General features: G+C 45.1%; 1 protein-coding gene across 2 annotated transcripts in view; it reads left to right on the forward strand.

The window, feature by feature from the left end:
• Positions 1-6,461: 6,461 nt before the first annotated feature.
• EGLN1 (egl-9 family hypoxia inducible factor 1) overlaps positions 6,462-16,037 on the forward strand; it is a 49,437-nt gene continuing 39,861 nt past the window's right edge. The window contains exon 1 of one of the 2 annotated variants that reach the window (XM_034765117.1): positions 6,462-7,823. In XM_034765117.1, the coding sequence (XP_034621008.1) occupies positions 6,951-7,823 (873 nt within the window). In that variant the 5' untranslated portion in view covers positions 6,462-6,950. The remainder of the gene's footprint in view (positions 7,824-16,037) is intronic. The other variant, XM_034765116.1, reaches the window with a different exon arrangement.

A 16,037-nucleotide genomic window follows, 5' to 3' on the forward strand; every position in this document is an offset into this window, starting at 1 on the left:
CTTTTTGGAGACAGAATGAAACTGAGGAACTAAGCTGAGGTCTGATCAAATGCACACTTCTCAAGTTCAGTTTAGGAACTGTGTTGTCGTAGTCCCTCCATCACTGTGCAGATGTGTGTGGTGTACTGATCCAAGTAATCTGAGGAAATCAATGTGTCATCTAAGTATATTACTACAAACTGGTCCAGTAGGTATTGTAGCACATCATTAATGAATTGCTGGAATGTTGTAAGCTCCCTGAAGATCCAGTCTGATGAATATGCAGGGGGCCACCTCGTGGTCCAACAACTCATGGATTAGAGGTAGTGAGTAGCAGTTCCAGATTATCATCTAATTTAGGGCTCAGTAATTGACACAGAGCCCGAGGCTGCTGTCTTTTATTACGAAAAGGACAGGGACACCGGCTGGCTTAAGTAGGGCCAATGGGACTCTCCCAATAGGACTGGGGCAGAGCCTCAAACTGGAGCTGGGCAACATGGGTCCTAGGTAAGCCCATGTCCGCAGTTTGCTACATGCGGGGTTGGAGTGTAGATGCACCCATGAATCTTATAGAGCCAAGTTCAAATCCCTATGTGTCATGCCTTCAAGGGCAGAATTTGGCCCAAGGCATTTTGAAATCTTAACTAGATTTTGTCTCTGATTCTCCATTATCTTGAATCTTGTGCAGTAATTTACACCTTTAAAAAGTGGTTATGAAATGCTACCATTCTGATTTGGTACCATTTTACACACCCCTTGCACACATAAGGTGCAAGACAGTGGGGAAGCAGGCCCGCTGTATTTTTGAGAACTATGAACCTGATCCTGAAAGCTGCTGAGTTTCATGAATTCCTATTCACCTCAAAGGGAATTGAAGTGTCTCAGCAACTCATAGGATAAGGTTCTCTATTTTCTGTACAAAGTAAGAAGACATAAGAGCATTATGATTATTAAGCTGACTTTTCTTAATTTTAAAAAAGCAACCCAAAGTGGTGGTGTTAAACTCCTGTGTAAGAACATTTCCTAGCTTTGCAGAAAGGAAGTAGTAGGTATTACTGAATGGACAAACTGCACTAACCCTTTGAATAGATGAGGACAACAACATGCAGTCATCAAAAGAGCACTTGCATAGACTTGTGGCTGTACTTTGTACAGTATCTCCTGATTAGAAATGATGTGAGCTTAACAGAGAATGAAACTCAGAAAAACAATCCTTTAGTTTTACCTGGAAGAGCTGCAAACTCACTGCAGTTCACTCATTAGGATGAAAAGCAAGCTTGAAAATTGCCGCTATTTATGTCAGTGATTCAACTCTTTTAGCAGAATGAAACCAGTCTAGCTGAGAGATAGATGACAGTGAGGTCTGGAGGAATGAGAACAAGTCTTGGAATCAGGGAATCCTGAATTCTAATCTTGGCTTTGTCAGTGACCTCTGTCCTTTTATCTATCTAATCTATTTTAGGATTTTATATTGCCTCCCATCATCATAATATCTGAGTATCTTCTGTGTAAAACCAATAGCAATAGCAAAACCCCTACTGGACTTCATGGCGTCTGACACTTCTGCCTTTTCTGGGGGCTGGTCTACACTGGGAACTTACATCACCATAGCTATGTCTCTCCGGAGCATGAAAAATCCACACCCCTAAGAGACATAGCTATGGTGACTAACCCCACATGTAGACAGTGCTAGGACAATAGGAAGAGTTTTTCCATCAACCTAGCTACCACTTCTAGGGAAGGTGGATTACTTATGCTGATGGTAGAACCGCTCCTTTCGGAGTATGTAGTGTACACATGGAAGTGCTACAGCAGCAGCTATACTGTAGCATTTTCAGTGTAGACATACTCTGGGTAAAAAGTATGCTTGGAGTAGGGTTTTGGGGTCTTTTATTAATTTTTTAAAAGGTTGATTTGTTCCATGTTTTTTCTTGAACAATGGCTTAACCTTTTGTCTCCACTTCTCCATCTACAAAATAGGGACAATACTTATTGATCTACCTCCCAGAGACTTTGAACTTTCTTTCTGGATACCTATATAGCCTCTGCATCTAGTAATACTTTATAGTGTCTTCATAGTGTTTATATATAAAGCAATTATATAAATGCCAAGTTATTATTACTAGACTCTGAAAAGAGAAATCTGGCTCAATCATCTATCCATTTTAAGTATTTCTAATGTTCCCATCACATTAGAATCTAAAATATTACAAAAACTATTAACTTGCATTAAGTGTATGCTAAAAAATCCTGCCCAGGACAAGTTATTTACTTGTTTTTTATCTTTTGTTTGTATTTCTCCCAAGATGATACATCTGACTACTATCCTGTCATCTTTCAAATCTCTTTTCAATACTGACTTCTGTCACGATAACTACAAGAAATCAGGCACCTAATAATTTTTAGGTAAGAGAGTGGGGAATAATTTATGAAGGGGGAAAAAAAAAAAACTAAACTAAACCCTCCACAAAAATGTTGAATTTTCAATTTGTGCCAGCTATCACCTTGCACACTATGCTTCTATATTGTATCCCTTTCCCCCATCATTTCCATCCATTGTTTCAGACAAGCTCTTTGGGGCAAAAACAGGGTCTTTATAAGTGCTATAGTGCCTCCAATGTGCTAAGAAAGCACTTAGCACATTGGAGGCACTATAGCAATATAAATAATACATTTCTTTCCAGTCAGTTCTCTTACCTTCTTTCTTCAGCTTTTGTAATTACAGGAAGATTTTTATTAAGCAGTTTTGTTTTGTACTCTAAACACATTAGGGCTTGTGCTGAAGCTAATCTCCCCTTGTAGTGAGTTGTATAGTCATGAAAAATATCTGACCCTTTACAAGTATGAAGCTTGACTCTATCAGCTTTAGTGTTTCTGTGTAGTACTGTTGTTTTGGGGGGAGTTGTAGATAATTAGGAACCTTAAAAATTAGGACCAGGACCGTGAACTGTCTCCTTTAACAAATGTGGTGGAACCAGTGGACTGTGGCCTCTTAGAACCAAATTAGTTCCTGGCTTAATGAGTATTACTAGTTACCCCAGAGATAAATTTGCACCATGGTGCTTTTTCTTGCTTAAAAGATGAGCTGTTGAGCATTGCAACAATTGGAGTTTCTGTGGCCTTCAGCTTCATGCCTAGATATAGTGAGTTATATTCGTTGAAGCAGAAGGCAACAAATGCATTCATCTTTAATAGTAGAGTTTTTCTCTGGCAGAATATAGCATCATTACAATCATTTCTTAAAATTCAGAAAATAATGGATTCTCCTCTCACTTGTGCCAGTTTTACAACATTGTAAAGCCACTGACTTCAACTGAGTTATTCTTGACTTAAATCCAGTGCAGGGAGAATCAGGCCCAAAATTTCAGAAATTCAGTTTCCTCTGCTTGTAGTTAAAGAACATCTCTCACTGGCAGACGAATTATGAAAACCCAGGTTATAACATCTTCCCACTTTATACAATGGTCTAAAAAACCCACTTTGACCCACCTTCCTTCCCAACTACCACCGCATCTTCCTTCATCTTTAAAGCCATTAAAAATCCTGTACCCAAGCATTGCCTCAAGTTCCTTTCCTACAACTGTGTTCTTGGTTTCCTCCAATCTGATTCCCACCCTTCTCAAACTCCAAGGTTTTCAACAACCTCGTGGCAAAATCTCAGGGCCTTTATTCTATTTGCTGCCTTAGACACCACTGGTCACACTCCCCTTGAAATCTTGTCCTTTGTGCTTTCATGATCCTGTCCTCTTTTAATTCTCCTTCTGACTCTAATAATTTACTTAATCCTCCCTCCTCCCACTTTCTGGGAGTATCCCTCACTTGGCACACTTCTCTCCTCCCTTTACATCCTTTATCTAGGTGACTGCATCTGCTCACGTTCCACTAATCACCATTTCTATGCAAATAACTCTCAAAGCTACCTTTCCTATCTGTATTAGTTACCTATACAGCCTGCATTACCATAGTATCTGACTGCCTCACAATCTTAATCCTCACAGCACCCCTTTGTAGTAGGGAAGTACTATTATCCCCATTTTACAGATAGGGAACAGAGGCACAGAGAGGATAAAGGTGGGATTCACAAAGGTATTTAGGCACCTACCATTGAAATCAGTGGGAGTTAGGTGCCTAAATCTCTGTGTGAATCCCACCCAAAATGACTTGCTTAAGGTCAATGGCCAAGGACAACCCCCCCCCACTTTGCCCCAGGCCCTACCCCCACTCCACCCCTTCCCCCAAGCATCTGCCCTGCCTCTTCCCACCCTGCTCCACTCCCTCCCGGTCCCATTCCACCCCTTTCCCCAAACCCCCGCCCCACCTCTTTCTGGCTTCTGTCTCCTCCCGAGTGATGCCAGGATCCGGCGGAGCGGGGTGCGCTGGGGCCGGGTTGCTTGCTGCTGCTGGCACCAGGCCTCCCGCTAACCCCCCAAGCCGCCCTGGATCTCATGTCCCAAAGCGCAGGGCCCCCCCAAAACACATGGCCTGGGGTGGTTGTCCCAGTCTGTCCAATAGACAGGATGGCTCTGCACAGCAGAAACTCAAACCCGGGTCTCTCAAGTCCTAGGCTACTTACTAGATCAGCCGCCCTGGCTGGGCTACCTCCAACCATACCTACATCTTGGTCCATTTAGCTGACATCTTTTGACTTTCACATCATCAGCTTGAAATGGCGAAAACTGACCACCTACTCTGCCCTCTCCACTTCCTCCTTTCTCCATCAGTGTCAATAACACCACTAGGAATCATCCCTGTCACTAAAGCCCAGAATGCAGATGTCATCTTTGATTTGCTCTCCTTATCTCAAAACATCCATGCTGTTGATCTAAATCTTGGCTTTTCTTGCCTGTCATTTTTATAATATTTTGTACTTGTGTGTAGGGCCCTACTAAATTCATGGCCATGAAAAACTCATCATGGATCGTGAAATCTGGTCTTTTGTGTTTTTACCCTCGGGAGAGACCAGCAATTCTCAAATTGGGGATCCTGACCAAAAAGGGAGTTGCAGAGGGGTCACCCTCTGCACTGCCTTCAGAGCTGGGTAGCCAGAGGGCGGTGGCTGTTGGCAGGGTGCCCCGTTCTGAAGGCAGTGACCTGCCAGGAGCAGAGCAGAAGTAAGGGTAGCAATAGCATACCATGCCATCTTTACTTCTGTGCTGCTGCCTTCAGAGCTGGGCAGCCAGAGAGTGGTGGCTGCTGACTGAGGGCCCAGCTCTGCAGGCAGCATCGCAGAAGTAAAAGTAGCAATGCCATGCCATGCCATGCCATCCTTATTTCTGCACTGCTGCCGGTGGTGGCTCTGCCTTCAGAACTGGGCTCCTGGCCAGCAGCCACCACTCTCCAGCTGCCCAGCTCTGAAGGCAGCACCGCTACCAGCAGCAGCGCAGAAATAAGGGTAGCAATAATGCAACCCCCCCTCAGTAACCTTGCGACCCCTGCACAACTCCTTTTGGGGTCAGGACCTGGACAGTTATACCATGAAATTTCAGATTTAAATAGCTGAAATAATGAAATTTACAATTTTAAAAATCTTATGACCAAGAAATTGACCAAAATGGACTGTGAATTTGGTAGGGCTCTATTTATGTGTATCGCTTTTCAGTGGAGGAGCCTGGTGCACTTTACTAATGTGGATATGTATTATTAACATTCTTTTATGGATGAAGGTACTGAGACACCAATAAATTAAAGGGATGCCATTAATCTATAATCTGATTTTTTTAAAAAGTAGTTTCTATCCCCCTGGTAGCTGTTGTCATTTAACAACCAAATTGTCTTTCTTGGGGGAGGGGGAAAGTGTTTTCCTCTCCACGGTTGCTCTGCAAAACACCCCCCTCCATCCTAAATAAATAAATGAGTGGAAAATGTGTACATGAGAAACCATAGTGTAATTGACTATGCAGAAAGTGTTGTCAAATGCACAATTTTGCTAATATTTCCATTATAGTAACCTTAGGTCTTATAACTATAGTAAATAAATAATTATCAGACAGCAGTGTGAATTCAAGCTGTTTCTCTTTAAGTGACTTGTCCAAGGCCACTAAGTAGATCAGTGGCAGCATTTGGGACTATAAATCGAGTGTCCTACTATGTACCAGACACACCACTTCTTATGTTTGTACAGCACTGAGCACATGGCTGCTATTAGATAAATAACTGTAGTTCATTTAGCACACAGCAGTGCAAAGCACTGAGGGGGGGCGGGGCGAGGAGGTCAGAACAGATTTTTGTAAAATGTGGGTGCTTGGTTCCAAGGTTTTGGTTTGGCCTCAGCTCCAACTGGGCTCCGGAGAGAGAGCAAAGGGGTGTCTACTCATGTCCTGGCAGGGCTGCTTAAAGTGACTGAGGGCAAAATCCACCCCATCTGCTCTAATACAAACAAATCACGGCCTTTAAGGTGGCTGACGAACTAAAACCTCCCTCAGGAGGGGTGTTACAGCCCCACCCCCAACGCTGCAGCAGTGCTGAGCTGGCCCGCACTCCCCCTGCTCTGCGGCCCCGCCCCGGCCGCGCAGGCTGGCTGGAAGTGGCGTACGTGCAAAGCGGGCAGAGATAGTGGCGCCTCCTCCTCGCCCCCGCAACCCCCCCGACTCAGGCAGCGGCGAGGCGAAGGGAGGAGACGCCGACCCGCACCGGGAAGAGGAGGAGACCCTAGTTCCCGTCGCAAAGGGGAGAGGCGGCGGCGGCTCCGGCACTCCCCGCTGCTTCCCTCGCCGGAGCAGCGATGAGGCGGTGGCGAGCCTGAGCCCCTGGGGAGATCAGAGCGGCCTCGGCTCCCGCGGGTGCCCACTCCCCACCCAGGAGGAGGCCCGGGCTCCGTCGCGGGAGGCAGGCAGGGGAGCGGAGGCCGCCGCGGAGCAGGGACGGCCATGATGCAGTGAGAGCTGCCCGCCCTCCCAGGCTCCCTCCCAGCGCGGACCGCCTGAGCGCTGCTGGCCCCCACGACCCCCCGGAGCACTAGGGGCGGCGGCGCCATGGCCAATGACAGCGGTGGGGGCAGCGGGGCCGGCGGGGGTGGCGGCAGCGAGCGGGACCGGCAGTACTGCGAGCTGTGTGGGAAGATGGAGAACCTGCTGCGGTGCGGCCGCTGCCGCAGCTCTTTCTACTGCAGCAAGGAGCACCAGCGCCAGGACTGGAAGAAGCACAAGCTCATCTGCCGCAGCGGTGGCGGCGCGGCGGCGGCAGGGGGCGCTGCCGAGCACCACGCCGGGGCCGCCGCGGGAGCAGGAGGCGGCGGCGGGGAGGCCGGAGCCGTAGCTAAGAAGGTGCCGCCCGGCGCGGGCCTCGGCGCTGAGGAGGAGGCTGCGGCTGCGGCGCCTCTGACAAACAACCACGTTCCCACGGCCGCTGCTGCGCTGTCTGAGGCGGCGGCCCCCGCCGAAGAGGAGGCTGCGGCGGCGGCAGCTCCGGGCGGCGAGGCGGGGCTCGTGTACCGGGACAAATCCAACCTGTACCCGGGCGGGGGCCAGGCCGGGGCCGGCGGGGGCGCGCTGCGGCCGAACGGGCAGACCAAGTCGTTGGTGCCGCAGCGGCTGGCGCTGGAGTACATCGTGCCCTGCATGAACAAGCACGGCATCTGCGTGGTGGACGAGTTCCTGGGCAAGGAGGTGGGTGGGCGCATCGCCCGGGAGGTGCGGGCCCTGCACCACACCGGCCGCTTCACCGACGGGCAGCTGGTCAGCCAGAAGAGCGACTCCTCCAAGGACATCCGCGGGGACAAGATCACCTGGGTGGAGGGCAAGGAGCCGGGCTGCCAGACCATCGGGCTCCTCATGAACAGCATGGACGATCTCATCCGCCATTGCAATGGCAAGCTGGGCAACTACAAAATCAACGGCAGGACGAAAGTGAGTGACCCTCCCTTCCCCCCATTCATCTCGCGCACACACCTGCGGCTCGGCCTCCACCCCAAGTTCCCCAATACCTGGGGCTTCTCTCCTTGCCCATTTCCTCCTCCTGCGCATGGTTTTGTTCAACATCTTGATTAGTGATCTGGATGATGGGATGAATGGTAACCTCCGCAAGTTCACAGTTGGCACTAAGCTCGGGGGAGAGATCAATACACTAGAGGGTAGGGATAGAGTCCAGAGTGACCTAGACAAATTGGAGGATTGGGCTAAAAGAAATCTGATGAGGTTCAAGAAGGATAAGTGCAGAGTTTTGTACTTAGGAAGGAAGAATCCCATGCACTGCTACAGGCTGGGGACCAACTGGCTAAGCAGCAGTTTTGCAGAAAAGGACCTGGGGTTTACAGTGGACAAGAAACTGGATGAGAGTCAGCAGTATGCCCTTGTTGCCAAGAAGGCCAATGGCATATTGGGCTGTGTTAGTAGGAGCATTGCCAGCAGATCAAGGGAAGTGATTATTCCCCTCTATTTGGCACTGGTGAGGCCACATCTGGAGTATTGCATCCAGTTTTGGTAACCCCCCCACTACAGAAGGGATGTGGACAAATTGAAGAGAGTCCAGCGGAGGGCAACAAAAATTATTAGAGGGCTGGAGCACATGATTTATGAGGAGAGGCTGAGGGAACTGGGCTTATTTAGTCTGCAGAAGAGACGAGTGATGGGGGATTTGATAGCAGCCTTCAACTACCTGAAGGGGAGTTCAAAAGAGGATGGAGCTAGGCTGTTCTCAGTGGTGGCAGATGACAGAACAAGGAGCAATAGTCTCAAGTTGCAGTGGGGGAGGTCTAGGTTGGATATTAGGAAACACTATTTCACTAGGAGGTTGGTGAAACACTAGAATGGGTTATCTAGGGAGGTGGTGGAATCTCCATCCTTAGAGGTTTTTAAGGGCCGGCTTGACAAAACCCTGGCTGGGATGATTTAGTTGGGGTTGGCCCAGCTTTGAGCAAGGGGATTGGACTAGATGACCTCCTGAGGTCTCTTCCAACCCTAATAGTCTATGATCCTGTCCACCTTTCTAGCAGCTCCTCTAAGGCCAAGCAGGGTTAATCAGTTAGATCATCATCTCTCGCTGCCCTTCTGTCTCACGTCGAAGGGGCAACTCAAGTGAGAACTGAAAAATAAAATAGTTTAGTTTGTGTCCTCTTGTAAAAAACGCCACTGACAGGCGAGCTCCACTGATGCCAATATTGAGCATCTTAGTCAATGTTGTCACTGTGCAGCACCAAAGAAACTCTGCTAGAAATAGCAACAGGAGGATTACATGAACAGCGTTTTAACTGCTGTGTTGTCTAACCCTGTTTAGAACGCTCTAAAATTCTCATTGCAAGTGTAATCATAGGCTTGGCAGGGGCCAAGGATTGGATAGTCCTGGGAACTGAACAGCTTCTCATTCCTAGAGGGTTGTCCCTAAATGTCAGGGTGGGGTAATGTGTATTGCTGGTGAGTGAGGTAATATCTTTTATTGGACTAGCTTCTGTTGGTTAGAGAGACAAGCATTTGAGCCACACAGAGCTCTGGGGAAAAATCAGACCCGAAGAAGAGTTTTGTGTGGCTCGAAATAAAATAAAAAAAAAAGATATCTCACCCATCTTGTCTCTTAATATCCTGGGACCCACATGGCTAAAACTACACTGCATACAACAGTGATTGCTGCTGTCAGTGCTGTGCTGATTCTGACTTCCATTTCTAGGACAGTCAGTGGGCATGCTTTCATGAATGCTACATCCCATATGCAAAACTGTAATACTGTATTAAATGTCTCAACTCATACAGCACAATCCTTGTTTGTGAAAGTACAAGAAACACCGCTTCAGAAACACAGCTTCAAATAGAGGTCTCTCTCCTCGTGAGAAAGATGAGGCAGGTCTGTAATGTCGAGGTTGTTAGAGGACTTGTTAGTTCTAATTTTCCTCTTCTCTATCCTCTTATGTGCACAGCAGTTTTTTGTTCTGAACATGACAGAAAACTCATATTGTACAGGTGGGGAAATAGACAGGTCTGAAGATATACAGTATCTGCTGTGGAAACTCTCACACTCTACACAAGGGTGAAAATGATCCTCCTTTAAATTCTGTTTGAACTGGTGGTCCCTGAAAATTTGGAATGTGATGATCTCTGTCTGTAGTGTTCCCCTTTTGATCTTAAGTAATTTGACCACTTCGGAGATCTCATGCTACAATAGTGTTTGATCAGTTTCTCATGATTACTTGAGTTTATAAATTCTGAAATAATAATTCTTGTTATGAATACTTCTAGAATTACTTAGTGGGTGTTTGCTTATGAACATGCTCTTGGCAATGGAGGCTTTAGCATGTATGTAGTCTATTAAATTACCATGAGTTGCATTGGTGTAGTAATACAGAAAGTGCTGTAAATAGGTGTTTGCATAAAACTGCTAGATATGGGACTATGGCTTACAGAGTGACTATAATATGTCAGATTGCAATATTTGGTACACTTATGAATACAACAAAATGGAAATTATTGGGTAAGTATCCAGGTGTGTGTGTGTGTGCGTGTGTGTTTTTAAAGTTTGTAACTTGTTGACCTGTAGTGGAGTCATCAGGCAGTGCTGTATTTATAACCTACTGTAAAATGTAAGTGGTGAGGAGAGGAAAGGTGTGATTGTTTGTGAGATGTTTTCTTTGCCAGTTTTGCCAAAAATGAGTACATTCATATTTTCCTTAGTGGGTTTTTTGGAGACACTAGCCCTCTTTACTGGGAATTCAAAGTTTCATGTCATAGTCATCCTGACTTGCAACTGTTTTCTTTGGGTTCTTAAAGAAAAAAATCACAGCCTTTACAGGAGACTGTATAGGACATCTCTAAGTTTAATAAAGGACTAGTAATAAGAAAAAAATCAAACATTTTAAACTTTTGCAGAAAAGTTGAAACATCATTTTCAGACATCTCTGACAACTTGCTACTTCTGTTGCAACATAAGAATGCTAGTGTGAACTGCTAAGAAGCAATGTGTGTCTGTTGCACTGTGACAGATTCTTGTTGCTGCAGAGCATCAGCTAGTAGGAAGCTATGGGGGAGAGGGAGAAACTGGAAGGGGGGTAGCCCTGGCCTCCTTTGGGATATAGTAAATTAAATAGATTTCCCTGCTGATGGAGAGTGTGTGTGGAATTTTGTTTGTGTACCTTGGTGTACTGACACTTAATTTGAAAGGCTATTATGTTGGAAACTGCTGGCTGACATGCTATGATTGTGTGGGTTTCTTGCATAACTCCATGGTGTGGCATTTGTTAGCCAATTCATCCTTCCAGTAAGTATTCCACTCAAAAAAAACCTCAAAGTTAAAATATTACAAAACAGCCTCCTAAAATCTGTAGTATTGTTAGATTTTAAAATTGGAGTAGTACTATTTGAATCATAATCCTGCATTTTCCATGGCCTCTGCCTTTTTGTAATTCAGACCCCAATCCTGCAGTTTACGATAGATAGCAAGACTGGGGCTTAGAAGAAGGACTATTGGAGTTGACATACAGCATCAAACTATTAGTTCATTTAGTCTGGTATCCTACCAGCTTCTGGCAGTGGCAGATACCTGATGCGTCAAAGGTGGTTACACCTCCACCTCAGAAACCACCTGGCTAATTGTGAAATGATGTAAATGGGCAGGAGAGAATTCCTTCCTGCAGTTAGTTCTACATGGAGTAAGAATAAGATTGATGGAATGTGGTTAGTCCTACTTGGATGCAGTCTGTACCTTCTGAAATCTCTGGGGTTGTGTTAGGGACAAGATCCCTCCGAGAGAGAGAGAGGTTTAGAGAGATGTTGCTTTTCTGAGGCTAATGCTTGTGCTGCTGGGGGTAAACTTACTTCCTCAGCAACTTCAGCAGGGACAAAGTGGAAGTCAGTGAACTGACAAGAATCGTTCTCTTGAGTGGGTTAGGAGATAGACAAAAGGAAAGAAGAGGGAAAAGGAAGGTTAAAATTGCCAAGGTATTCGGTCTAGTGCAGGGGTCGGCAGCCTTTCAGAAGTGGTGTGCCGAGTCTTCATTTATTCACTCTGATTTAAGGTTTCGCATGCCAATAATACATTTTAATGTTTTTAGAAGGTCTCTTTCTATAAGTCTATAATATATAACTAAACTATTGTATGTAAAGTAAATAAGGTTTTTACAATGTTTAAGAAGCTTCATTTAAAATTAAATTAAAATGCAGAGCCCCCTGGTGTCCAGGACCCGGGCAGTTTGAGTGCCACTGAAAATCAGCTCATGTGCCGCTTTCAGCATGTGTGCCATAGGTTGCCTACCCCTGGTCTAGTGTATATTTCTGAACCAAGCTTATTCACTTACTCCCACAGCTAACTGGGACTAGCAGTGCTATGAAAACGAATATTTATTTCTTCCTACCTCAGCTTCCACCAACTGTACAGAATTGCACCTTGTGCCACTCCTTGAGGGTACATCTACACTACAGCGGGGAGTCGATTTAAGATACGCAAATTCAGCTACGTGAATAGCGTAGCTGAATTCGACGTATTACAGCCGACTTACCCCGTTGTGAGGACGGCGGCAAAATCGACTTCTGCCGCTTTTTGTCGGCGGCGCTTACTACCACCTCCGCTGGTGGAGTTAGAGCGCCGATTCGGGGATCGATTGTCGCGTCCCGACGGAACGCGATAAATCGATCCCCGAGAGGTCGATTTCTACCCGCCGATTCAGGCGGGTAGTATAGACCAGGCCTCAGAGTGCTTTCTCTGTTTGGCAAGAGTAGCATAGTGAAACTAATCGTGATCACCTGATTGAGTAGTACAGTTCTGGGGAGGAAAATAGTAGAGATTGAACACACACAAGGTGGATAGGACAGAGACAAAGAGGTGAAGGTGTGAGAATGATTGAGACACCTGAACAGCAGGGGACTGGCTGTGCGCCAGCAGCAGTATAATAAATACTATTCATGGTAGGGGAGAACCCAAAAAGTAAAGGGTGGGGGAGGAGTAGAGTAGTGGAGACTTTCCAACCACTGGCTGCTTGATAGGAGGAGGGAAAGAAAGCTCCACATTTATTATACAACTGTTATATAAAAACTGTTATGAAAAATGTCTTTCTTCCTTCCCCCTTCTTTTTGTCCCAGGGTTGAGGGAATTGCAGTATGTTAAGAGTCTGAGCATCCACATTCCTGGCAGATCAGAGGGATAAGAGGTGGGGAACCACATTGGGTCACTGCCATTTGGCCTTGCTGGTGGGACACCTTTCATTTTGACCTTTGGTTAACAGGCTTAGTTCTGGGTACTGTGTAGTCTAGTAAATTTTCAAGCCCTGTTCTGAACAGTCCTTACACCAAAAGTTTGCTTTTCTATGGTAGCAAAAACTGCTTTTCTTTTTTAAAACAAACAATGGCACACTAGAAGAAGTGTGATTATATTAGATTCCCGTCTATAACTACTGATCCAGCTTTGTGTAAGCCCCAACATACATAGGTATCTGGTATAATGCACTTTGCTGTGCTATAGCTTACATATTTTTACTGTATTAAGTACATTTGGCTTGTTATAGGGACAGTTGCAATCTTGCCTTCCAAACATTGTTTTTTATATTTGTGTCTGTAATGTTTTGGATTGCTTAGTATGGATGTATGGAGAATGTAAAAGAAGCCTTATAATGTTTGATATTCATGACAACAAAGTACTTTAACAGGATAGTAGGTAAATCAGCATAAAATACTATGGGCTACAGGGATCATTTTAGAGTTGGCCTTTGCTCTGGCAGGACAAGAATGCTTAGCTTTACCAGCAAGGTCTGGTGCAGTATACTCCCATAGCACAAGCACTCTAAGGGTATGTCTACACTACCTGCTGGATCGGCGGGTAGCGCTCGATCTATCGGGGATCGATTTATCGCATGTAGTGTAGACGCGATAAATCAATCCCCGATCGCTCTCCCGTCGACTGCTGAACTCCAGCAGTGCGAGAGGCGGAAGCAAAGTCGAAGGGGGAGCCGCGGCTGTCGATCCATCGCCACGAGGACGCGAAGTAAGTAATTTTAATTTGATCTAAGATACATCGACTTCAGCTACGCTGTTCTCGTAGCTGACGTTGCGTATCTTAGATCGATTTCCCCCTCTCCCTCTCCCCCCGTGTAGACCAGGCCTAAGTAGTCCTACTAAGTGATGTCCCTAAATAGGATTTTTGTAAAAAAATTTGAAATACAAAATTAAAAGTTGGCCTTCAGAATTGTTTCTTCAATAGTGAAGGTATTTTTTTGTATTGGTAAAAAAGCATGCATGTACTTTTAATGCACACACTTATCTCTCAGCAGATTTCTTTACATTTTTCTGACTCTAACCTTGATGTTTATACACCTAATCAAAACAGTCCTTACAACCTGATTCAGTAAAATCTCTTGTCTGGCCTTTTGTACTTGTGTCTAGAAAATAGATTTTTTTGTTGTTGTTGAGGGTGTGGCGAGGGTGAGTATTGGCACAGAAGTCACCACAGCATTTTTATTGAATATTTGACCTTTTACCAGCACTGGTCCAAGCCCTGTAAACAAACTTGTTCTGTTAGGAGAAGGAATGAATCATAAATGACTCCAGTCCATAGCCTGCTGTAATAAAAGGGTAGGAATTATGTTGTTTCATAAATGTTTCATTGGTTGAAAACAACTGTAATATTTTACACCTTTTTCAATCTTCTACCTTCTTTTTTCTAGAGATGCAAAAGCAAAAACTCTCTCTGCTTTAGGTGATAGCTGGGTGTCTTTACAGAAGTGAGTGGATTGCTGATAAAAGGACAAAATGCCATTTTAATGGCTAATACTATTGAAAAACATCCAAAACCTTAAGTAATTGATTTCAGTACTGAAAGTTTTTCCTCAGTAAGCAGTTGAGACATGATCATTCACAAGATCGTCCGTTCAGATTTAATCAAGGCTTATATAGTGGTTGGAGAGGGGGTCATTACCATTAGAAGGCTATTTAGTAAGGGCTAGTCTACGCTGGCAACGCTAAAGTGCTGCCCTGGCAGCACTTAAATGTGCCTTGTGTGGTCGTGGCACAGCGCTCTAAAAAACCCACCTCCACGAGGGGCGTAGCTATCAGCGCTGGGAGCGCGGCCACCAGCGCTGGTGCACTGTCTACGCTGGCGCTTTACAGCGCTGAAACTTGTTGCTTTTTCACACCCCTGAGCAAGAAAGTTGCAGCACTGTAAACAGCCAGTGTAGACAAGCCCTAAGTGTATGAAAAGGAGTAGTAGCTGGGCCTTGAAATATTTATCCAACATCTACTAGCCTGAGGAATCGTCTCTCTTTGGGAGAGTAGACTGATATTTTGGGAGAGAGGAAGAAGAAAGGAAATATAGAGGTGGTAGAGAACACAACATAGGGAAAGATGCATAAGCAAGTGGAGGGACCGAGAAAGAGACCGACATTGATGACCCAGGAAGAGAGAGAGTTATGATCTATTACAGGGAAAATAAAAAAAGTGAAGTGCAGTCCAGGAAGGGAAAAGACTATAGAACAAAAGCAAGAGGTGTAGTAAGTTGTATTTTTTAAGGTTTATTGAATAAAGGTGATAATATGTTACAATTAAATGCAATACTCATCTGTTGTACTCTTTTTACATTGCAGGGAGTGTGGCTTTGTGGACATCACTACAAAAATATTTCTTATGCTAGTTAATAGGCTAGGTTTAATTCAGTCAGTTTAAATAGATTGTTAGCAATGCAAACTAAAATGACTTAAACGTAAACAAGAGTTTATTTACATTAGGGGCTTGCGCTGGTTTAAGTAGATCAATTTAAAATCAATTTCCTCAAACCACAGTGACATTAAAATCTGCTGTATTTGCATTCCTGATCACATTTAACATCACTGTGTGAAAGTTTCAGGTGTCTCAGATGACCTTCAGGTAGTCAGAACTTCACTGTGTACTCTTTTGCAAAGATAAGGTACAAATGTGACCATTCTTTTCAAAGCATGCCCTTTTTAAAATCAGAAAGAATGTATTCCTAGAGCAGTGACTAAAAAGTGGGTAGCACATTTAAAACAAAACAAATTGTGCTTGATCTCCACTGCACTTGGGTTCTGCTTAGAAGCAATGGGGAGGGGAGACTGGGAGGAAGTCAGGTATTTCTGCTGCCCCTAGGGGCTCTATTCAGAGAGCAGGACCACATTGTGCTAGGCCCTATACAAACATGGA

The sequence above is a fragment of the Trachemys scripta genome, chromosome 3 (genome assembly GCF_013100865.1).
Source record: "Trachemys scripta elegans isolate TJP31775 chromosome 3, CAS_Tse_1.0, whole genome shotgun sequence".
Taxonomy (NCBI): domain Eukaryota; kingdom Metazoa; phylum Chordata; order Testudines; family Emydidae; genus Trachemys; species Trachemys scripta.